This window comes from Gavia stellata, chromosome Z (assembly GCF_030936135.1).
Source record: "Gavia stellata isolate bGavSte3 chromosome Z, bGavSte3.hap2, whole genome shotgun sequence".
NCBI lineage: Eukaryota > Metazoa > Chordata > Aves > Gaviiformes > Gaviidae > Gavia > Gavia stellata.
The window spans coordinates 53,892,244-53,916,771 of record NC_082637.1 but is presented as its reverse complement, the minus strand read 5'-3'; the positions used below and the strand labels follow the sequence as shown (position 1 = coordinate 53,916,771).

Genomic DNA, 24,528 nt, shown 5'->3' with positions numbered 1-24,528 from the left:
GATCAAGTTTAAAGAACTCTAAACCTTCACACTTCATTCATTTTAAATTGAGCAATAGTTTAAAATTCAACATTTTCTTTCATACGTAATTGCCATGCCATATTTCACTGACAAAATCACTAAAACTTTAATTCTGAAGTCCAATATACTTTTCACTGGTTACATGAAGCTTACTTCTGGGCTGTTTCAAGGTGACTAACAGAAACATCCTCTAGCCTCTATCTTCCAGTTTCCCTTTTTAGTTCTTATAGACCAGTTCAGCGCTACAGCGTTTAGGTAGCAAAATCATACTTGAAGCTACATTTCAATGCAAACTGTGGTCTTAAACCTGAATTCTGTTCTTCATCAAAACTCCCAGTAGCTTCTCTGGGATTTCTGCCAGACTTAGCAGTGCAGGACTGAACCCAAAAAGTCTATTTTCATTGGCTTCAGCTGCTCCCTGGGAATCTGCAGAGACGGAAGACTCTCATCTCTCTGAGAGCAGAAGCGAGAGTGATGACTGCAGCATTCTATCAGCCTTGCGAAGGGCACTCCGCGAGGGGGAAGGCTGTACACAGGGAAAGGCAATGAAGTCATAGCAAAGAGGGAAGGACATACACACTACACATTTCACCCTCACCAGAAGCAAGTGGGAAAGGTACTCCAAAGTCAGTACTTCCGAAGGCTGCATCTGCCAGCTGCTCAGAGCCCCTGCATTTTGTAAAATCTGTTCTCAAACACAAAATTGGTCAGGGGTGTGGGAGCAGAACAGTCACAGTGAAAAGTATCAGGGCATTAATAAAAAGGAAATTGACCAAAATACAATGACACCAGAAGAAAACTACTCTACTTCTTTAAAAGCTGCTGTCTTCGGAAAATGAAACAAAAGAAAGTTCTTTGGTTAGAAAGGTTTTAGCTTAACTAATGTGAAGTTCTGTAGTTTAAATAACTTTCATATTGTTTTCTATTGCAAGATACTCATCAAATTCTAAAAGTTGTCATCATCTAAGATACGCTAATAGAAATGCACTGAAATGATTCTCTAGGCAGAAAAGAACAAGGAACTCCCGGTATTCCTAGTGCCACACTCAAACTGTGTTTTAGATACTTTGTCAAGCGGAGATAAAAAAGATAGCTTGACTCTGCTCCTGATGCTGGCCCATCTGCAAGCAACCTGATGTCTCACAAAGTTAAAACAGTATTAACCATCTTCCCCATCCTAGTTTATGAGTGAGAATGATCGCTCCAGCAACTGTCAGAAATCACGGACATCACTTACTAAAGCCCCTTCTTCTGCCTCGATCAAAATTTCTTTTCTATGGGCAAGGTGTAGAATTGTACAGGAAGAACATCATCCACTTCACAGTAATAGAACAGTAATTGCAGCTTGTCATGAAAATTCTTCCTCTGGCAGGATCCTGATGGCCTTGGGGAGCCTTAGAGCTCTGCAGTGGTACAAAGCGGCACAGCTCAGTCTGCATTTACAATAAGCAAATAAAAGGGTCCCAAAAGGGGACTGAAGACAGAAATGTTAACTCCTGTTCTAGAAAACTGCAAGAAGAGTGGAAATTTTATGTAATTACATTGAAATTAAATTTTTGTCAGTAGAGAACTTTGCACTATACACCTTAACTCTAACGTGGAGAGGGAACATCTTTTCACGTATGTGCCTAAATTGTCATATTTGCATACAGCAGTCAAATAACCAAAGGAATCCTTTACCTAATGAATATAAGACGAGATGCTAAATTGTACCATCTGAGACTTAATTCTGTGACACTCATCTCCGACTTTCAATCAGCCAGGGTTTAAAAAAAATAAATTGTTTCTCAGGAAAGAAAACATCTTGCAGTTTCAAATTATATAACCTCTACACCGGAAAATGTCTCTTCCATTGTTACATTTTATTATTGCCAGAAGTCTTTTGTTTAGCTGGGAGGCCTTGCTTAAACTTTCCATTTACTGGAGATACTGCAGATTAAGCTTGCATTCTACAAATATTCAGAAGCAATGAAAGTTTTTGGGCATCAGACTGCTAAGTGTGAGGTAGGGGCATGATGTCTCTGGTAGTACAATGTCTAAAAAGTCACATTACAATGCGATCCATCAGTTAAAACAGTTGAAATTATGTCAAAAATTAACAAGGATTCTCCCTTCCTATTTTTCCTGTTAAGTTACAAGGCACAAAGGCTGAAAAGATCTGAAAATACTCTCTATAGCTATACTCTATATCTATACTCTCTCTATAGCTATAATCTACATCTATACTCTCTATATCTATCTTAAAAACAGGTTTTAAGTTTCAGAAGCAAAGAGGAGACACGGCTCAAGGTCTTGAAGCAGCTGAAGAGCAAAATTTTAGCTCACGCACAAAGGTCACTCACCGTCAGCCCGAACAAGAAAACTACAGATTCAGAGTAACACAGAGTCAGGGACTGAGCAATGATACACCCACTCTGGAAACACACACCTGCACCGAAAGTAAAGGAAGGGTAACAGAAACAGCCTACTGTGTCTCACCCCAGCATGAGGGGATAATTAGGGAAGAAGAGCAGAGCAGAGAGTAAAAAGCAGGCTACCGGGCCTGCTAGTAGGGAGATGCATCTCTTCAGGCATGCCAGGGCGTTGCTTCTCTGAAGCCAGAGATTTAGAGCTATAAAGAAAGACAACAGAAAGATTCCTGCATGAGAAAAAGTTTAATAGTTTAATCTTTTGGAAGTTTTAAGGTGTGAAGAGAAGGTCTGGACATCAGTTGTAAACATATTTTTCCCTGATGAGTTGCACTTATTGAAAGCACAATGAATTGGAGGTCCTTTGCGAGCATGTTCGTTATATTAGAGCCTGATTTCCAAGAAGCACCTGGAGCTCCTAATAAAGTCAGTAAGAGAAACGCTGTTCACCAGCTTTGAAAAAACAGGACACTTAATCTTACTTGATTCTTTCAGGCTAAGAATTAGTATAATGCGAGACAGATGGCAAATAGCTTTTCTTGGTAGACAACGTTAGCTACTGTAATGCTGTACTCACATTAAAATGGTATTACACACCTGCCTCCCAAGAGGATAAAAATCAAGCAGAGAAGCATCATCAGAATGCAAAATTTTCTATCCCTCCTCAGCCCTGACTAAGAACAGACAACCATGTTTATTAAGCCACTGACTGGAAAGAGGAAATCTTTTGTCATCATCTGTTTGCTTAGGACACATAATGTATGCCATACCCGACTTGACAATCAGCTCAAAGCTCACATAAAATACAAAGCTCTGCATACATGGGAAAAGTCTGCATCTGCACAGGCAAAATACAATCCTCAGGAAATGTTTTGTTAAAGCTGAGGATGACAAAGTATCCACAATAATGATTTGCCCAATAACCTGCCACAAAAGTAGTCAACAGTTTCTCTTTCGACAAATAAGTTTCCTACCACAATGGCAAAACACCCAAAGATGCTAAAGAAATAGAAAGATTGTCACAGCATCAACAAAGCCACATGCTGAGGTGAGTGTCCTTAATGGGGTACACAGAGCAGCTGAAGATTCACAGAAGAGCAGGCAGACCTGTGCCACTACTCTTCTAGTAATATTCCCTTTAAAAGGATTATTATTACCTCTTCTGTTTTTTCACTTCATATTTAAGATCAGTAAGAACTGATCTTAGCGATATCCCTCCTGCTTTTCCTGAAATTTATCCAAATTCCTTGTTCCACAGCTTTTAACACCTCAGTGAGTTTAGCAGCATGACAAGATAGCCAGCCAATACCTTACTACAGCTTTTTCAAATGTGCCGATAGTGTTACAGTGCGTACAGCATTGCGTACAGCTCCACTGCTGTGAACCAACAATGTGTGGAAACTTGGCTATGAACCGACCTTAAGCACTAATGCCTTTATTTTCCATGGGGTTCATCAAAATGCTTTTTGTCAATCCCTGCCTGACGCAGATTTTACCGTTTACCCATGCTGCTTTTATTCTATCCAATTTCATTCCTGAGTGTTTTCCTTCCACTGTTTTCAACAGCTCATTGCTTCATAAGGAATATTTAATCTCCTGCTTTATTTGTTATTTCCATTGACTCTTCCTTCGTTGTTCTCTTGGGCTTTTCATGCTTGGAACATTTTGTATATCACTGGCTATTAGTTGGCTAATTTAAGGTAGCAATTAAATAAGGAACTTTATCTCTCTCTAAAGAGTCCTCTAAAAAAAGGTCAGCAACAGGCTTTTACAAACCAGCGTTCCCAAGGAGGTATTTGCCTGAAAACATCATCATTTTCCTATAGCTCTACTCGACCGTGAAAAGGCGTAACTATACTAGAAACATATGTAATATTGATCCAGTAACACCGAATCTAAATACCAATTACAATTAAAACACATTTTACTGTTATCGACTTAGTCAATACTAAGAAATTAAGCTATTTTAGATTTCTGCTAGCACTTCGCTTTCCGTTGTACGGAAGGATAGGTATCTGTCATCTATGCCTAGCTATCATTTACAAAATTTCAAGTCCTTAACTAAGAAACTTGAGCAAGTAACACCCTCCCTTCCTTGCATTTAGAACAACCAGAAAATCCAGACCACTGGAACCTTCTCTGGCGCTTTGGGAGGAATTACAGAGCAAACCAGCCTGAACATGCTACTTCTAAAGGAGGAAAAACTAGCGTCCTCCCAAATGACCCACAGCAAATCTCCTTCTTGTCAAACGTTCCTTTTCCTAATTTTGACAAAATATTTGTCAGTTACATGCTTTGCACAACACTTTCTGTTTTGGCCGTGTTCTTGCTTCTTCCCAAATAACAAAGACGATGCAGTTAATCCTTCTTTGACTGTTATTCAAATTATGATGATGATTTCTACGACTACATGAATTATTAACTATATCCTCTCAAAGAATTTTAATCTTAGTGCACATACACACACTGGTGTGTTCCTGTTATGGAATGCAACTTGTTATATGGTGTTACTCCTGTTTTAGAGGTTGGATGACTCAAACTTTTTTGAACAGGAAAAAGAAAGAGGAAATGCAACTTTCCAGGTTAAAAAATCACCTTCTTCAAACAGCAGGAGTCATCTGCAAACACACACAAACCATGCCACGGCAGCCCTGATGAGTACATAAGAACAACACGAATCAAAGTCTTTCACTCTAAAGAAAATGCATGTTTGTTTCTATTTCCTATATTGATATAAGGCCATATTGGCATTATGGCCACACATGAAAATGGTGACAAGCATACACTCAGGGCAAAGAGCATCCCACCATTTTGGTATGCCAAAAGAATAAGAGGGCTTCTGAAGCTTCAGGGCAGTTATTCATCAACATCTAAAGGCACAGAGAAAACGTGTTGACACCATACTAGACAGGTCGTAGAACATTCAACTATTTAATTACGTAAGCTGAGCAATCTACAATAAATGTTCACCAGATCATTGAGACGTCTTATTATGAAAATGTCCTGGGCATGGCAAAACCCAGAAGGGGTTCTTGGTGCTCTGGAAGTTAGAGGAAAGAGAACAGGCCCAACATCGCCTCCCGTAGCCTTGAAAACTTGTAAAAATTCCTGAAATGCCAGTATTTCCCTGTTGTCAGAACAGCAGCTTCTCTCACTGTTTTCTCACCTGTTTTTATAAAAGAACTCAGATGAACTACCATCTGCTAACAATTGGAATAACTTTTTCCCAATTTTAAAATTTGCCTACAAGGCCTACAGGAGCAATACAAAACCTTAGCACTTGCTCAATTTGACAGAAGTTTTCCCATTCACTTGACTATTTCAGGGGGCTTTGCACTTTCTTTGTTAAAGACAATCCCTGTTAACAAGGGTCTCGATTTTATTGTCGTCTCTAACTTACCTAGGTATTCTGCAAATATCTCCAGACTTATTTTCTGGATGTATTACAAATTGATTAGCTTAATAAAATGAATAATTATCCTCATTTTTCTAAAGACATTATTTTTTCTTCTGAAGCTCTAACAAAGCCATCATGGCTTTGCTCAGCTCCTGTAGTCTCACCCCCCAACTAATTAAAAAAAAAAAAAAGAGTCCTATTCTAGTGCATCTGAGAGAGAGTAAAATTTTCACTGAGGAAGGAAAGAGATAAGACTAGACAAAATTTTCCAAAGACATCATCTTCCCTCTCTTCTGCAACACATTCCCCAGTCGTGATTTTGGTCCATTGCTCTGCATTATCAGAACCTTGTTTTACTTTTCAGTGAACAATCTCTCAATGTGTAACCCAGTCTAAGTCCTACCTGACACACTAAACCCCAATATTTTATGCTCTCCTGGACTTGTTCCTCCGGTAGGTAATAGAGAACACCAGTTTTCAAATACAGATTTTAAATACTTATGTATGAAGAAAATATATACTCTGTGCTGATGGCAAAGAGGTAACAACTCTGCTAGTTCTTTCTTTCATGTCACAGTTTGGAGCAGGGCAGCTACAGTGCATCCCTTTTAAACCCTGCCTTGAAGCAAAGAAGCTTTCCCTGTGCCTGAGTGGCAAGAGAGCTCCATTTTTCTCAAGTCCTTGGAAGAGGTTATTCAAATCTATATTTACATCTTCCTTTGTAGACCTAATTTAAAGGCATAAAATTTCTGCTTTTATTTCTAACACGAAGTACAATAACCTCACATTTGTAACACTTTGATACCTGTCGTACGCCTGAACTAACGGAATAGTATTAAAGATTTCAAGTGCTTCAAAACCAGCGACAGTAAAAAGTAACAAGGCTGCTTCACTGAAGGATTTTTATCTTTTTCTTTCACTGGTGCTTACTGTTGGTGGAGAGAAAGAGCGTGTCATTCGCATTTCGGTGTTTTTTCCTTGTATTTCCTCCCTGGTTTCAGCTCCGGAGGAACCTGTAACTGCTCTACGCGCCTCAAGATAGTTTCTTAGGGCTCTTAGAACTGGGAGGTGGGCAGAGGCTACTTCTGATAAATCGTGCTCTTCAGAAGTCCCTCAGAAGTATGGATGCCCATAGCTACCTGCTTCCTGCAAGACTGGATTTCTCCACAAAAGGAAAGGGAGGAACCGACTCTCCAGTCACACCATACCCTTTTAAAAGGTACGGTTCCCTACTATTGTTGGCTTCCCGTGAAGGCCCACGTTCAGTTTAAGCATCCTTCCCTCTTCTCATTTGTAGTAACAGCCCCCAGGAACTCTCCAGACCAGAGACGGTCTTTCTTCAGTTGATTTGTACACCGGTGCTTCGATCCCGGACGTGGACTTCAGCTCTTACCGGAGCGATTGTGCTGCGGTTGCACCTGCGAACTGTAGCTTCAGACTCACGGAGTCTGCTACCATGACCCTTTTCTGTCCAAACCAGCATAAGCAGCTTTGGTCCTCTGCGTTCAGAGACAACGTGTGTTAAGCTCATTGTGAGAGTTATTCAAGTAACTTATGAGTATATGCTATATATTATTAGCATTCTAGCATAAAGTGACTTTGTTTGCTGTACCCATTGCTGGGTACTTATCTGACAGACTGACTATGATAATGCAACCAGAGGACAAGCGGGCAAGAGGGAGGGAATACTCATCATCACATCCTGAAGTACCCAAAGAAAGGAAAAGAGGGAAGCAAGAGAAAGACACTGGCTGGGATTACACTACTGTCTTAGTCATTACTGCCAGCGGCACGTTCAGCATTATGCATGTCTTTGTTTACATTGCAAAATGTTAAATCTTTGGAACAGCTAGAAGAGAGAAGTTTCCAGATACCTGCTAACAACAAATATACATCTACTCCGCAGACATCTTGTGGGGTTTTTAATGCTTTAGATAGTTATTTGTCAGCTTGTGAAAGGCGAGGGAAGGGAAGTCTGAAAACCTTGTTATTGGAGATAACGATGGATGGCAAAGCCAGGTAATGTAGTGCCAGAGTCCTGCAATCCTAGTAGCTGTTGGTATCTAAGAGCATGAAAGCAGCTTTCTCAATCTGCCCTTCAGAACTACTGTAGTCCCTCAGAACCCGATGTATGCAAATATCTACAGGTCTGAACCTGTAAAAGGAAAAGGAGTTCTCTGGGCAGGGACTGCACTTAACTGTATGTGTTATAAACATCTGATGACACCTCGAGTCGCAAACAAACACCAGAAACAACGAGCAGCTGCTTCTAACACAGACAATCTGACCTATTTTCCTGAATCAGGAAATTGCCTGTCAGGTAAAATTTTACCTCTTACTGCTGCAGGTATTTGCAATTGCTATCTCTTGCTACGTCCAAGAGAAATTAGAGGTGTGCTTTTTTATTTTAAACTGAAGCTTTTTTTAAAATTATACCGCCACTGTGGCATTTTGCTTCTAATCAACTTTCCACTGTGTGTGGAAGAAGCTGACAGAAGCTTCTTCTAGCAGAAAATTTAGAAAGTAAAGTAGGTAGGAAAGCATGGTGAAAATTGAAAATTTGAGGTAAATTCACATTTTGTAGAGCTTGAAACCACTGCTAACTTATTTTTAGTTAAATGGATTCAACTTAGCTGATTTCAGTTCAGTTAGACTTCGAGTTGATGATGTAACTCTTGCGTTTACCCCAGTGGTGACGAACACCCCCCGTGAACTGGAGCATGTAGTTAGAGTATGCTACAGTGAACTAGTATTTCTTTTTCTTCACTCAGCAGGCCCTGAATGACTCCTTCACAAACTTGCAGAAAATATCTCAAGACCATATGCTCCGCTTCCCAATGGCTAAAAGCAGACTGAAAATGACTTAAACTGGTGTTTAGCAGGTAAGTGTTCCACTTACTGAAGGAAAAAAGAAGACACCAGGACACATGGCCCTCTGGCAAGAAGAGAAGGAGAATGCTGGCTGATATTTGAGAGCAGCATTTAGTAATTCTTTTTCATTTACTGTTCTTGCCTTCCTTTTCTTCCTGTCTTCTCCTCAAATGCCCTGCATGTTCATTTATACTCACTCCTAGAGCGTGCAAAATTCAACAGTCTTACAGTACTGTGCTGGTTTTGGCTGGGGTAGGTTAATTTTCTTCATAGTAGCTGGTATGGGGCCATGTTTTGGATTTGTGCTGAAAACAGTGTTGATCCACAGGGATGTTTTAGTTACTGCTGAGCAGTGCTCACACAGAGTCAGGGCCTTTTCTGCTTCTCACACCACCCCACCAGCGAGCAGGCTGGGGGTGCACAAGAAGTTGGGAAGGGACACCGTCGGGACAGCTGACCCCGACTGACAAAAGGGATATTCCAGACCATATGGTGTCATGCTCAGCATATAAACTCGGGGGAAAGCTGGCCGGGCAACCGCTGCTTGGGCTGGGCATCGCTCGGAGGGTGGGGAGCAATTGTTTTCATTTGCATCACTTGCCTTTCTTGTTTGTTGTTGTTCTTTTCCTTTTCATTACAATTTTTATTATTATTATCATTATTATTTTATTTCATTTCATTTCACTTATTAAACTGTTCTTATCTCAACCCACAAGCTTTCTCGCTTTTACTTTTCCTGTTCTCTCCCCCATCCCACCCGGGGGGAGTGAGTGAGCGGCTGTGTGGTGCTTAGTTGCCGGCTGGGACTAAACCACGACAACCACCTTAACAAAACAGGCAGGATGACCCCCCTAGTTAAAAGCTCAGACTGAAACTCAGGATGTTTGGTGGATTGCGAAGGCTGCTGAAGCTTCCCTGCTCAGCCTTCAACAAGTCACAACCTCGTGCGCCTCAGCCTGTCTTGGGGGCAGGGAAGAGAGGAATAATGGTTCCTTTGTCCCATTAGCTCTTCAGAGCGGGGACCTGCTTACGCATACACACACACACATCCTATCCCACATAAAGAACCTCTATTTCAGTTCAGGCTAAGAGTAGCCACTAGAAAGCAAAACCCTGCAAAATTAAGAACCTACATTCCCACAACTCCTACAAAAAGAGAAGAGCTCATTGATCAAAAGAGCATTTTTGCTGTTAAGCACCTGAACAAAGTCTACAATCATTGGGGGACAGCTAAAATAAACCAAGCAACTTGGGAAAAAGTACAGGTCCTTTTATAGCCGCTCATGCAGCGGCATGCCACGGCTGGCAGGCAGGAAACCTCTTGAATGTAACCTGCCATAGCCTCTGCGTGGCAAGAAGCTATGCAGTTTGTGAGATTACAGGGGTAAGACCAAATATACAAGATCTGAATACATCCCAAAAAAGCCTTCACTTCCTCTTCTCATGGTACTGCTCCCATCAACAGATACGGAAAAGCTGTGTAAAGTTGAAACATCTTTCAAGTACCTGTCAGAAGAAAAAGTAGTTTCTTAAAGAATTTCATTCCCTCCTTGCTTCATTTACACCTTATCACTGTCACTTAAGCACACACAAGCATCTTCAGCAGCACTACAGACTACATGTGAATTTATGTATGGTTTCTTTATAATAAAAATATATTTGAGAAGTATTGAGTCCTATATAGAATTGGGTCAGTTTGCTATATAAGCTTACATTTATTCATATGTATTATCCCAAAATATCTTTATAACTTTTAAGTGCCAATCGGTTTCTTCAGTACAGCTCCACTGCAGTGCTGTTGTATTTACTCTTTCCTCTTTTGCCTCAGTTACTATATACTGTTAACACTTTCACTGAGAATGCTTTTTGCTTCTGCCTACCCCTTTCTCTGTGCTGTTGATTAGCCGCTTCATCCTCTTCCCAGCTTGAAGAAAACCTTTTTTTATTTTTTCCTCTTTTTTTCCCTTTTTCTTCTATTGTCCTTAGACACAGGATCATCACTGATTATCTTCCTATCAGGGAGGGTCAGGTGAAAGTCACTGATCTCAAATAGAACATTAGATGTATTCTCTCCTACCCCCAAAACGAACCTCTGTTTCAGTTACATCCTCTGCCCCAAATCTTTTTCACTATCCTCTGCAACATCCTGTTCTCCAGCCCCACGGACACTTCACTTGCTCTGTGTCTGCCCCTCCTAGGCATCTGCAATTGCATGGGCCAAGTTCTTGGAGGCATTGCACACCTCACATAAAAATTGCTGCCTTGCACAGAGGAGGGTTTCCACTGATGACCTGGCTGCATCTATGCAGCGTCTTCCCTATTAACCCGGTAAGAACCTGGCGGGAGGCAGCTGCCCCGATCACCCATTTACTGCATCTGTCATGAGGCATGGGCTCTCAACTCCCTGGACAGACAGAAATTCCAAAATTCAGACAGTCAGCTAAAGTGCCCAGACACTGGCACTGGGAATACCAGGTGCAACAAACACATTGGGCTAAGACTCATTAGCAGGAATTCTCCCGAGAACAACTGAAAACCTCCCCCCTTTCAGAAGTTCTCACGCTATATTCAACTATTATGTATCTTCATTCTTCCTCTTTTCTCACCTGCCCAAGCTTGATAGCTTTCTCTGAAATCCTCTCTCCTCTTCAAAAGGATATTCTTCCCAAGCTATGCACTTCTACTCAGTCCAAAGCCTTTTGCTTCCCATAAGCCACTCAGGCACAGAGTAAACGAGTACTGTTCTTTCTCTCACTACATGGGATGAAGGCAACCTTGGGTCAGTGACAGGATTCTCCTTTCCCACTGCTTCTTCCTCAATTTCACCCATGACAAAGAAGGAAGAAAACATCATTGCTTTTCCACAGCTTCATACCTCTACAGACCATCAATTAAAAAAATGCACAGGCCATGTGCAGTAATACAAGTATCATTTGCCCAGTCTTGAGAAACCAAAGGAACTGGCCGTGCTAGAAAAAACAGCTCTTATGCGTACAACTGAGGATGAGGCCTCTTAATCAATTCGGGGTTTTTTTCAATTATTTTTCACTGGGAAAAATTCAACAGCAAAATTTCAACATCTGTTTTTTTCTTAAAAGAAAAAAAAAAAACCACAACAAAACAGACAAAATCGAATGCTTGAATCTTGTGTTCACAAATCAAAAGACAAGAAGCTGACCAAAAGAACAGACTTTGACAGGAAACGTAAAAGGTCCTTATGTGTATCAGAGAGAGTAAAGCACGAGCTCCCAAACAGGTTCTGCCTTCTTGTTAAACCAGCAGCAAGTCTCAAGTTAAATGCTGTAATCATGCCAGTCATTAGTTACTGCTCAGCCTCCTGTCTCCAGCCTGGAAATTAGTCTGCTCGGAGCCCAGAGAGCTGAACAAGCAGTCACGGTTTATCATATAGCTGAGACTGGGAGGCCTGAAGGAAAGCTACATACATTCTATATTAGGAAGAAAATACCTAATTTGAATGAACTTAATTTACAGAACACAAAAAAGTATGCGTTTAAAACACAGTGATGTAAAAAAATGGCAAAGCACAATCTCTTGTAACTCTGATGTGATTTGCAAGGGAAGTTCACGTAACCTTAAACTCTAAAATTTTAGTTAAAGAGTTACAAACTGTTGCTAGACTCAGTTTAAAATTAAACTACAGAGGCATCTCTTACTGTAAAGTACTACAGGCAAGTATTGCAACCAACAGATGAAGAAGTCATTGCCTTTTGCATTTTGTTTGAAAGCATACGCTTCTTAGGAGGTTAAAAGCGTCAGTTACAAATTACGCTTTTACAGTTTTTTCATATACTCCAGCTCAAGTAAAGCATAAAAAAATTAACATTTACAGTTACTATATCAGGGACTTTTTATAGTCATTACCAAGATACACTAGAGGAGTCACCTCTCTTTCATTAAATAATAGTACAATAAATTAGTAACAACTTCTTTTTTTTAGTATGAGAAAGTCTAGGCAACACCAAGATCAGAGACTAGGTGAAGTTTTACTTAGCCCTCTCCACTGTTGTAAAAGCATATTACATTAGATTAGATATGCAAATTATATATATTACATATATGTTCTATTTCGGTGACAGAAGCAATTTGGCTTACTACCTCCAGTTTCAAGTAAGGAAATGGAAACTTCTTCATTATAGTAATTCCATTTCCAAATAACCATGTAATGTAGCTGAAATCTCGTATAACAATAGCATTCTACACATAGAATTGAAAGGCTGAGACTTTCAAGGACACCTAAGAAATATGGATGCCAAAATACTGGTGTTTAATTCCTTCACGTGGCTTGAATTCTGCAGCTTCAAGTTTCACATTGAATCGTAAGAAAGCAAACTTCACTGCTTTCATCGCCACAAAAGTTAAGTTACGACAGCCGTACGTACTACAATCTTTTAAACAAGTCAACCTATTTCAAGGATAAGCATCGTTATTAAAAACTCTGAGCCATCATCCCAGCTGGAGTCTGTCATCCCTATTAACACGATTCCACAGTCCCCAATCTAGTCGGAGACCAGAAGCAAACCTTAACCAGGAGCGATTGCTTCTATGTGGGACAAAAAGCAAGCTTACCAAGTTGTCTGGCAATGAATCAAAAAATATCTGAATGCAATCAATTAAAAAAAAAACAAAGAAAGAAATTTGCAAGATTACGATTTTATCATCTTACGGTTCAACTACAACTGTTACCCATCTTAGCTTAGACTGTTGAATTTGGACAAACGTAAGCTACATCTGAACTAAGGCTCAAACTATAAAGCAACCTAACATTGTCCCATCCCTTGAAAATCCATCTTAAACTGACAGACTTGGTAGCCTCTTTATTTTAGCTAGAAGGCAGGTGTACCTGCTACAAAGACGTATTTCTGAAAACGGCTGTAAATATTACAGAGTTTTTAACAGAGTCATGCTTCCTATTTCCCCACTAACCAAAATATAAAAGACTGGAGTCCTTGAGCTTGGTTCATAAGAAGCAACTACAGAGAATGGGCCCAAACTAACACGTAACAACAAAAACCTAAACCAACAGCGATGAACAAATGTCTGTACATCGGGTTTTAAGAATGAAAGCGACAAGCAATTAGGGACAAAGAAACAAAATTCATCCTTCACACTCCTCTCCTGCTTGTGACATCTAGTGGGTATACAAAACAGCCTGGAGTAGCAAATAGAAACTCCTGCTTTTTCACTGTTTGGTTTAGTTATTTCCTTCCTCTCCATGGAAATTATTTCCATTTCACAGCCAAGAAATGTCAAAAAATGGTGCAAGGTCTTTTCACAATTTATATACAGCTTTGAGGACTTCAGAGCTGAATTTGAAACAGAGAATTCCACAGGATTCCCTTCAGAAGCCATTTCTAAACACATGAATGACAAGAAGGTGTTTGGGAGCAGCCAGCATGGGTTTACCAAGGGCAAATATCACCACTGCTTTCAACCCTGAGGTCACTGGTGCCGAGGACAACGGGCGGGCAGTGGGTGATTTCATCCATCACCTAAGAAGTCTACTTCGGCCCCGAGTGGCTGTCTCATCCCCTGGCAATGGGAATTAAGAATGTGACCATCTGTTTTCCACTAATGCAAATTATCCCACCCCCCTTTTTAGTATTGACAACCTTTTGAATATTTTAAAGGAGTAAGGTAACAATGCACACTAGTATTCAGCATGTCACACTATGATGAGGACACGGATTCACCAACACACCAACTTGGAGAAAGACAATACTTCTGCTAAGCTCTTCAGCATCATCTTTGACTATTCCTGAAAACTTCCTGTTAAAGGATGTACAACGTTACTGTTTTGATAAGCGCGCATTAAAAATCCATTCTAAATAGACAGTAATTTGGGTTATACTTGTCAGTTTGATGCACACAGAATATGCTCTACAGTTATATCTAATGTTGAGCAGTTCTACGTTACTGCATTTCCATAGTCTTGGTTTCAAAATACAAACACTGCTCTGATTTATTAAGAAGCAAGAAGTATAGATTTCTGAGAGTGGCAGCAGGTTTATTCGACGTCACTATATATGGAGTAGTGCCTTCATTATTTGTGTGCTAATCGCATAGTGTAACACTAAAAATGTTTTCTTCAGCATCATTAAAACTGACTTTGTCAGTATCTCTAAGCCCATAAAAGGCAGCTGAGGGATTCCTCCATAAAATTTTAAAATAAAAGCCTAGTTTAGTCCCCAATTGATGAAAGCGCTGTAAGAATGGTTTTAGGAACTGATCTCAGTATTACGCTAATCGATTACTTTTTTGCTCTATCTCTGACCTCTGACTTGCTTCTGTAGGATAGAACTATCCAGAGCAAGTAACTTCCCAAGTTCCTCTTATGCAAGAGCTGTTATACAGAAAAACAATCTTTCCATTAGGTACACTTATGCAGTTCCAACACCATCAGCAATTTTACTGTAACATTATTTCACGTAGCTGAGAGCAAAAGACCGCTCATCTTTCAACTATTATATGAACAAAATAAACAGCCTCAAGTAGCTCAAATTCCTACCAATTGTGACAGCTTTGTACCTGCCAAGCTGAAATGTGGCGACCAAACTATAAGAAGGAAGACACCTCCTAAAATTACAAATAATAAATGGTTTACTGGAAGCTTACTGGCTCAGTCAGAAAATATACAGCATAGAATATGTACATACTGTATTGTGGCATGTAACTGCTCATAATTTCCTTCCTTATTTCTTTCTTTTACCTCGTTCACACTGAGGGCCAGTAAATCCGTAGACACATGCACAGCGATTAGGTCCAATACACCGTCCTCCATTCTGGCAGCCATTTTCACAGACAGCTTTAATTAACAAAAAAAAAAAAATGTTTTAGATGTTATAGTAACGATATTTCACAGATTACCATATGCAGCATTCAAAAGTAATTTTTTTTACTCTCAACTGCTCTAAGTCTGTCTGGACCTGAAGACCAAACTGATCTCCTTCCTAGCCATCACCACCAACAATAATGATTGTTCAAGTCAAATCCATTAGCCCACATTTCATTAGCACCTCTTTAATGCTAATTGCAAGCAGATCTTTAATTAATCATATGCAGCACAGATTCTTAGCAGATGTTTAACTTAAGGACATTTTTAAACAGTTGTGCAGCTCTACTCACTAATCGTAACAACTTCTATCCATCACCAAAGTTAGCAGATAAAAACTCAACAATTTTGAGCTTTTCTAGGCTGTGCTATTCAGTCACAACAGCAACAAACCTTTCAAGAAGGGAGGCTCGGGGAGTCCGAGAGACAGATAGTTCAGCTCTCAGAGTTGATACTGCTGGCAGAAGAAGTGATGTTTAGGTCAAGGGAAAAAAATTACCGGTTTAACTCATCTCTAAGTACCTTCGAAAACTGTGTTTCCTAGAAGATCCCAACAAGAAAGAAAATGATCTTTTGGGGGTACAAATCCACAGTATATATAGACAGAGAAGGTACTTTACACCTGTGGGACTTCGGAGCACTCACTCACTCACTCACTCATGCTATTTATCAACGGTGTGAATCAAGAGCAAAGCCTCCTGCTAGAGCACTGAAATCTTCTCAATTGGAAAGGAAGACAGTTCTTCAGCGAGGTTGAAAAATACCGTTACAAGAGTGCTTTAACTAATTCTGTCTCTTTCCTGGCTTATTGCTTCCAGGACGTACAGCCTTGTTCAGAATTAGCACGTGTTCCAAATGGAAGTCTTTCACGCTAAAGGACAGCTCCACCGTTTTTAAGTGGCTCTGAACAACAGCAACGAGATTTTGGTCTACAAGTCTCTAGGCTGCCTTCCTACGCAGGTCTCCCCAGTTTGAAGGTGGCATTTGTAACATATTTGAGTATCCAGTGCAAAAGAACCTCAGCAACCTTAGAGAGGGTAAATATTCCAAACTGGAAAAAACGTACACATGCCTCCTATATCACAATGGGGAACATAAAAGATACTCTCATGTGGAAATATGATAAAGCCTTACTTCTTATCAAAAACTGTAGAACTGGACTACTTTTTCCTGAGAATGCTCACCTTACACATAAAATGAAGATACTTCTCTGCATGGGTCACGTTACTGAATTAACGGACAATGACACTTTAGTGAGACAATTAACTTCAGTCTATTTAAGACACAGTTACATTTTAGTAAAAAGAAATAAAGACATATTTACATTTTCCGGACATTCATTCTGTACTGTGCCTAGAAGACAAATGCTCCGTCTTCCTTGGAATTTTAACTATCCCACACACTGAGACCAGTTTCCACAGTTTGTTCAGATTGTCTGGGTTGCTTGAGAGTCACTGCTTGAAAATCCAATCCTCTTGTCATTTATTCACTGGAAATACGCCCCATCTGAGAGCATTCAGGTGTTGACCCAACACTTTAAAATTTGCAGGAAGGGGCCAGCAACTCTTGAAATGAAATCTGACTGTGACTAGGGTCACATGTTAGGATTACAATTATTACCTAAAATTTTGGAGACTTTTATCCAGGTAGAAGTAAAGAAAAAACAAGACTGCTCTCCAGCACGTGCAAAAACGACTAAGACAAAAGCACATGCTTCCACACTATTCAGTCTAACTGTTCTTTGCATAGCTGCCTTTTGTTTGTCTCCAGTTCCTTCAGACCACCTTCAGCAATTAATTTCTCAGCTAATTAGTAGCCAGCTGGCCTCAGAACACACTTTGAGTCTTTCTTCTCCCCTGCAGCCTTTAGGGATTTTTATCGTTCGCTAAATTTGTACAGCTTGTAAACACGGTACTGTGATAGGTAGGGCTGTGCAAACAACTGACCTTCTAGCTTGACTGCCAAACCAAAAAGGTATCCAAAAGCTTGAACCGTATTTAATCTATCTCCTTAGTCAAGTACAAAACAGAAAAACCTGCTTTAACCCAGCAGTTAGGCTGCTCTCAGACGGAGAAGCTTCATCAAAGCGAATGAAAAATTAGGGATCATCTGGTAAGAAAAGGCGAGTGGCATGTATACTGCTACTGCTCCCAAAGGATTTTCCAAAACTATTTGGTGAATTCGATCCCTAATTTGAACTTTAGAGAATACCAATTAAGTTCACGAATGAATTGACTTTCAGCTAAACACTATACCCCTAAACAGCATTAAATTTCTCATAGACACTTCATTGTATGTCAGCATACTGCCTTTTTTATCTTCCTACTCTACCTAAAGTAAGAAGGCTGACTTGCAGGACTTACATGGACGTGATTTGAGATGCAATGGAGTGGTTACTTACACTGGCCACAGGAAGTTCCAACGTAGCCCTTCTGGCACTGGCACCGGTCGTCCGTGCACGTGCCGCCATTCATGCACCTGATGCTGCACTGTTGTACTGCAGCGGAGCCCGGGCAGAGAGATACCAGCGTTAGGCAAAAATACCACACTGGGAAGCAAATGTGGATAAAAGCAGAGACATCTGAAAGTAGGTGTGAGCTTCATACAATAGGTGCTATGTATTTAAGTGTACACTCAGGTATTCTTGTAACCAAAGCTGTCCAAGCTGTAGCTGTTAGTCAGCCATTACTTTAAAAGCAACCATGAAGAGGTTTTTTAGAGTTTTCCATGACTATATTTAGCAACTGAGACCTTTTAATTATCCTGGACGCTGCACAATCTTCATTTCTTAGGAAAATGGACTCGATGAAAATGTTAATACCCCACACATTCATATTTAAACTTGCTTATCTCCTTAACACATGCTTCTTTGCAATTTGCCACAGCGAGTAAACATGCACACACGGTATATCAAACTTTATCAAAAACTAGAGGTATACCAACGTGTAAGTTACATGCCTGTATGCAGTAACGACACGTTATTTTTAAAGCATTTACACAGTAGTTACTTTTAAGTTGACACTCACAGAGAATGACTTATAAGGAAACCTCTAATGAAAGCAAATATAGCAAGTGCTTACTAGATTTCGATCCACAAGTAGGTGATATTTGTCCACTCGCACAAGTGCACATGTTAGGACGGGAACAAAATCCATCACCACAGCTATTTCTACAAATCGCTGAGGAAGAACACAATTAAAAAGACAGCGATGAGCAGTAACCTTAGCCTCACACTACAGGAAAAGAAGCTAAAAGTATGTTAACAGCTTATTTTTGAAAAAAACAAAACCAACACTTGAAGGCTCAGTTCGTTGGGACAGTTAATATACAGGCAAAAGTAATGGTAAGTTAAATAAAGCAAACTGAATTTTGGTATAATCAGTATCTCTCTGGCAAATTTAAAGACAAACAGAATTGAATATGGCATATGCAAACACCGGTCTGACCACCGAATCCAGATAAGCAACTCCTTCCCTAATTAGAAATACCCGCCTATTACACAAGTAATGTAAAATTATTAAAATTATATCTTTCAGAGCACAAGACCTGTAAAAAACTTTACCATAATCCAGGATTTGAATGACTATAAACAATATAGATCACAAACGCCAATTTACGGTATGGTTTCTCTCTCATAATAGCTATTCTAGAGGCACTTTAGGGTCTTCTTTTCCTAAGATTATCCATCCTTTACACAAAGCTGTTTGGTGGGAAGTCAGTCCAAATGCTGGGCTTCGCAGATTTTGTGTAGTTTCCCTAAATATAGTTTTCCGTCCTCAAATACTTCCATGTTGTCAGTTAGAAACTCACTTGAGACAAACCTCAGGGAAGCCTGTCGACACCATATTATGTGTGCATAACGTGCATGCCGTTGTGCTACCCCCTGATGCATCAAAGTTGTGCCTTCCCTTCTCACTCACCAGCCAAGGGAGCTCCATTGCACAAAGCAACAACAGAACCACGGAAGAGCTAAAGGCTAAGTCCAGATTCTAAAGGAGATCCAAATGAACACGTCTAAATAATCTGCTGGATTAGCAAATGCACCAAAAGAGAGCCTGAACCATTAAGAGCCAGTATGGCACAGGAGGACCTCAAAAAAACACATCTCGTGCAGGAGGCAGCTTGTAAAGCAAAAAAACCAAACAAGAATCACAGTTTCTTTGTAAATAACTCTGGGGTTTTGACAGAATCAAATAATCTGGCAGCACATCTCCATTGAAGGACTACAAAAGCAACCAACACCTCCGTAGATAATTTGCCAAGAACATACTGACTACCTCAAAAAACCTGCCTCTATACATTAAGAGGAAAGGAAAAAAGAACCAAACACCTGCCCATAGACATAAAAAAAGGCAAGCAGAGATCAGACCTTTCGCAGAACGCTCGTGCTCCACTTCCGATTTAGAAAAACACGCATAAATGAGACGCAACTCCCATAAGAAAGCAAATTGTTTCCTTGCCCCAGTATGGAATTCAAATATGCCCCCTGTGAAATTTACATGCTCCCTTTTACCCGTTCTCCACCAAATCAGCAGCTCTGTACTGATGCTGAACATCACCAAACCAGACCAGATTTTGTAAACCCGCGTCCTCCCTGACATACGCCAATAAAGGCCACGTTTTCTTTATGAGCGAGGAGTAGAAAAAGCCGCATTAGTGGTCCACTGACACCACTCTTTGGCCATCAATATGATGCCATGTGCACCACCTACGTTTATCGTTAAATTCCTCTACCGCTATGCCCTAAATGGGAAGGCACGATGAGAGACGAAAGGGTTAGTGGGATTTCGCTATTTAGTTCACGTGAGAGACATACCAGTGACTGACAGGAACCGCTTTTTCCATTAGCGGACGTAAAAGTGAGAAATGGGACTCGGATTTAGAGCACTTGACAAACACCGGGAACAGGGCAGTTTTCCTTATGTCACTGTTCAGTACAACATAGCTCCATCTCCTGCTTAAGCGAGGTCTCCACTTAGACCATTTTGTTAGTTTATTATCTGTTAGGATAATAACAGCATTTTCTGTCAACGGAAAGCCCTATAGCTGAAAGCATATTCTAAATACGCTTTCATCAGAACAGTTCTTTTTGTTTAAAGAAAAAACAAGCCCAAGCAGACCTTTGTTTTTTAGATAAAAGATCACATTTAATCATGAACATGTCACAGACGGCCAACAGCCATCATCACATTATCAACCGCAAACACTCCAAGGTCAGAATGGTTTCCTGTTGACCTACCACCCCTCATAGGTCTCTCTTCATGAAATAGAAGTTACATCAGTTAAATCACCAGTTACAATCTGCAATAATTACAATCCACGCATCTCCAATAAGGACTTTGCTAGCTTGTCCGTCATCCTGTGCAGGAGGCTTTGCCTAGCTAAACAGCTCTAGCTAGAGGGACCATCATCTCGACCAATGTTCAATGTGAGCACAGAAATCTGTGCTCTTAAACCTTCACCAAAAATACAAATAGGCAAGTGTCACAGCCGATCTTACAGACAGTCTGGCAAAATCATTCACCCTTCAAACGTGTTAGAGAGCTGCAGTTAAGCTCCTGTCAGCAAACAGGAGCTAAAAGATGTCCTTTGTGCAGATAAATTAATAGTAAAGAAAAGATGATTCGGGATATGAAAGACCTGAGACCGAGGTCTTTAAGAGGCACTGAGAGACACCGTTTAAGGCTAATTTATAAGGATTTCTGAAAGCACCTCAATCCTTCTCTCTCCCTGATTTCATTCCAGCTTGTCTGATACACAGCTGAATTGGAAAAACCCATCAATGGCATACTAGGCAGCCTAAAGCCATTTTAAACACTCAGGTTTACACTTAAGTAAGCCAATATTGTAAGAGATTATAAACGTGAACTGAGCATTTTGAGGAGCTCCTCTTATTCCACACTGGTATTGATACCAGCGTCTTCCTCTGAATGGCACCCTTAAGCTTTGCTTAAAAATGCTAGGTCAACCTTAGATGAAAATCAGCGATACATGGCACAGTTGGAAGAAATATTAGTAAGGCAAATTTACTCATGGAAGACAAATAGACGTGAGCAAGTTGATAGTCCTGAATCATACGGCAACAGCCCAAAAGTCACCTTTAAGTTTGGCAGATCTTGGCTGACCAGCCAGTCCTTCCCTACTTGAGTCCGGGATGCCTGTAGCCTGTTAGATGGAGTATTACAAAGACCTTCACTGCTTACATAAAGGGCAGTATGTTGGTGAACCTGAATTCCAAAGTTGAACATACTTACCAGCAAAAGAGATGGTGACAGGCTAGGACAAATGGCAACAGACTCACATTAGAATTCAAGGACTGTAAGAAGCACGTGTCTAGTATCAGCGTTGATCTAACAGAGAGAAAATTCAACTTCATTCTCTATTGCCTTTCTAGGTAGACAACCTTCCCTAACCAGAGTATTGAGCAGATTTCCTTTTTTTTTTTTTTTTTCTGCCAAGCCTTGTCAAAAGCCACATCTGTCAGCACAGTCCCTCTTATGACCAGGCAGTAATCCGAGTCGCTCTTAAAACACAACTGCAAATGACAGGCAAGAGAATAAGCACCCCAGATGGAAAAAAGTTTTCCATTTGATTGCAATTCCAAGCCTACCACAGAAGCTTCAAGTCAGACACTTACGAACAACGCACTGATTTCCTCCAGGGAGTGTTTTCCATCCAGGGCAACAGTACGAATGGAATCTAGAGCCACACACGTTTGGCCTGTCACACAGACAAAGAAACGTATGCACAAAAAAATACATCAGTGTAAACAGAACCCAAAGTTTCACGTACACACAAGGGAAGAAACTAGCAGCACAAAACAAAAAAAGGGCATAGCAAAGCTGCCTACAAAAAACCCTCCCCAAGGGAGCAAAATCTTCCTCCCCTAGGAGACGTTCCCAACCATTTCAGTTTGTATCCGTCCAACTGGTTAGTATAAAGAGGGGAGGCAGAGTAGGCAACAGCAGGCCACGTTCCTCCCGGGTGGAACGACAGAGGATATGCGAGGCATGAGTTTGGCTCTGCTTTCATCTACAGTCTCAGCAGTCTTGCTATCGAAGTTGGCTTCACGCTGCCGCCTGACACAAGACAGAAGGGATGAGACCGGTCGTAAAGACTAATAAACTACTCCAATTACCAAGACCTGCCCAAAACGCTGGAAAAAACAGATTTTGCATAGTTTCTCAGCGGACGCCGAAGTGAAGTGGACGTCCAAGCATCTCAACATTCTCACAGGCTTGGCTGAAAAGCCCCCTGCGGTACATCTGTAGCTGTAACACCGCCCCCCGCAACGCCTGCTGTTATTATAATGTAATGGCACTACTCAACAGACCGTCTGTCTCAGCTGAGGACAAAACCCCAAGTTCAGCCCCTCACCGCTCCTCGGTCGCAGGAGGGGGCCGGAAGGGACGACGTACCCAAGGCAAACCCGAAGACGACGGGTTCGGGCTTGAGGGGGGGGGGCAGGCCGGGGCGGCTGCGGGGAGGGGGCTGCTCGCCGGGGAGCGGGCTGCGCGCCGCTGCCCGGAGGACGGCCCGCGGGGCGGGGCGGCAGCGGGGACGGGGTTTCAGGCTGCGGAAGGCGGAGGCCCGAGCGCGGCGCGTCCTTACCCGCGGAGCCCGTCCCGCTGTCCTCGCCTGCGGACCCGGCCGGCGGCCGCGGCGGCGCTGCCGGCCCCGTCCTCCCGGTACGCGGCGGCAGGGTAGATGCCGCCCGCTCCTCCCGCAGGGCGGACCGGCGGCGGCTTTTGTTGCCCGGCTGCTCCCTGCGCCCAGAGCGCCAGGCAGCCCAGCCCCAGGAGGCAGGGCTGCAGCCAGAGCCACCGCCGTCTCCCCATCCTGCGGCTGCCCCGCTGGGAAACGGCGGCGGCGGCGGGCGGGGAGCCGGGGAGAGCTGTGCCTGTCCCGCACCGCCGCCGGCGGGCACGGCTCCGCTCCTCGTCGGGGGGCGCTTCAGCCGCGGAAACCCTTTCTGCTCTCCTCCCCAGCCTGCCCTGCCGCCGCAGCCGTCAGCGGGACCCGGTGATACCAGCAGCGGGGTCCGCGGTGCATCCCCCCCTCCTCTCTCTCCCGAGAGGGGGAAAAAAGGGAAGAAGGAGTGGAGCTGGCTGCGATTTTCTTTCCCCCCTCCGAAGAAGGAAACCCAGCAGAGGCGCGCGGGGTTTCCCTGGGCAAAATAAGAGCCAGATGACCGTGAACAGTAACCGCCTCTGAAGACAGGCGCCGAGAGGCAGCGAGCGGAGCGCGCGCACCCCTGCCGAGCACGAGGGGCGGTTTTGCAGCGGGCTGGCGGTGCGGGGGAGGCCAGGAGGCGGAGGCGGGGCTGGTGCCGCCCGGCCGGGGCTGCGGCGGCCCCGGGCGGAGGGGGCGAGCGGCTCCGCGGGACGCGGGTGCCGCCGCCGCCGCCGCCGGCACGGCCGGGCCGGGCCGGGCCGGGCCGAGGGCAGCGGAGCGGGCGCCGCTGGCGCCGCACACGTGGGGCTGCGGCGGGGGCCGGGAAGGGCGGGCGGCGGGGGGGCGCGGAGCACGAGGCGGGGAGAGCGGAGCAGGTAGAGCTGGCCCGGGAGGGAATTCTGCGCTTTCCTTCGGCGCCCCCTCCCCTCCCCTCCCCTCCCCAGCCTCTGGGAACTGTACCGTGAAGTGTGGAGGGTCCCGCCTTTGCGGAGAGACTTGTGAGTAAAACTCCTCCGTGGAAAAGCACCTGGGGTTCCAAAGAAAGGTCCCGGTCGAAGCCGCAGGATGAGGCCAGGCCCGGCCCGGCAGGGCGAAGCCTCGGGACGGACCTTCCACCTGGCCTGGCAAGGGCGGGGAGCGGGCGCGGGAGGAGCCGGGCAACCGCACCCGCCCTGTGCGGGGGGGCCCGGGGCCTCGCTGGGGTCAGGCACGGGAATGCCGAGCAGAGGCGCCCGAAGCGGGAGCTCGTTCCCGGCTGGTACCGGCTCAGCCTCGAGGACGGGTGTTTTTGCCAGCAAGCTGACAGA

General features: G+C 42.9%; 1 protein-coding gene across 2 annotated transcripts in view; it reads right to left on the bottom strand.

Annotated features, from left to right (window-relative positions):
- FBN2 (fibrillin 2) overlaps positions 1–23,385 on the bottom strand; it is a 181,319-nt gene extending 157,934 nt beyond the window's left edge. For both annotated transcript variants that reach the window (XM_059834298.1, XM_059834300.1), the window contains exons 1-5: positions 23,159–23,385; positions 22,185–22,267; positions 18,628–18,726; positions 17,949–18,044; positions 15,425–15,520 (exon numbers count right to left, since the gene is read on the bottom strand). In XM_059834298.1, the coding sequence (XP_059690281.1) occupies positions 15,425–15,520; positions 17,949–18,044; positions 18,628–18,726; positions 22,185–22,267; positions 23,159–23,385 (601 nt within the window). The remainder of the gene's footprint in view (positions 1–15,424; positions 15,521–17,948; positions 18,045–18,627; positions 18,727–22,184; positions 22,268–23,158) is intronic.
- Between the last annotated feature and the right edge of the window lie 1,143 nt (positions 23,386–24,528).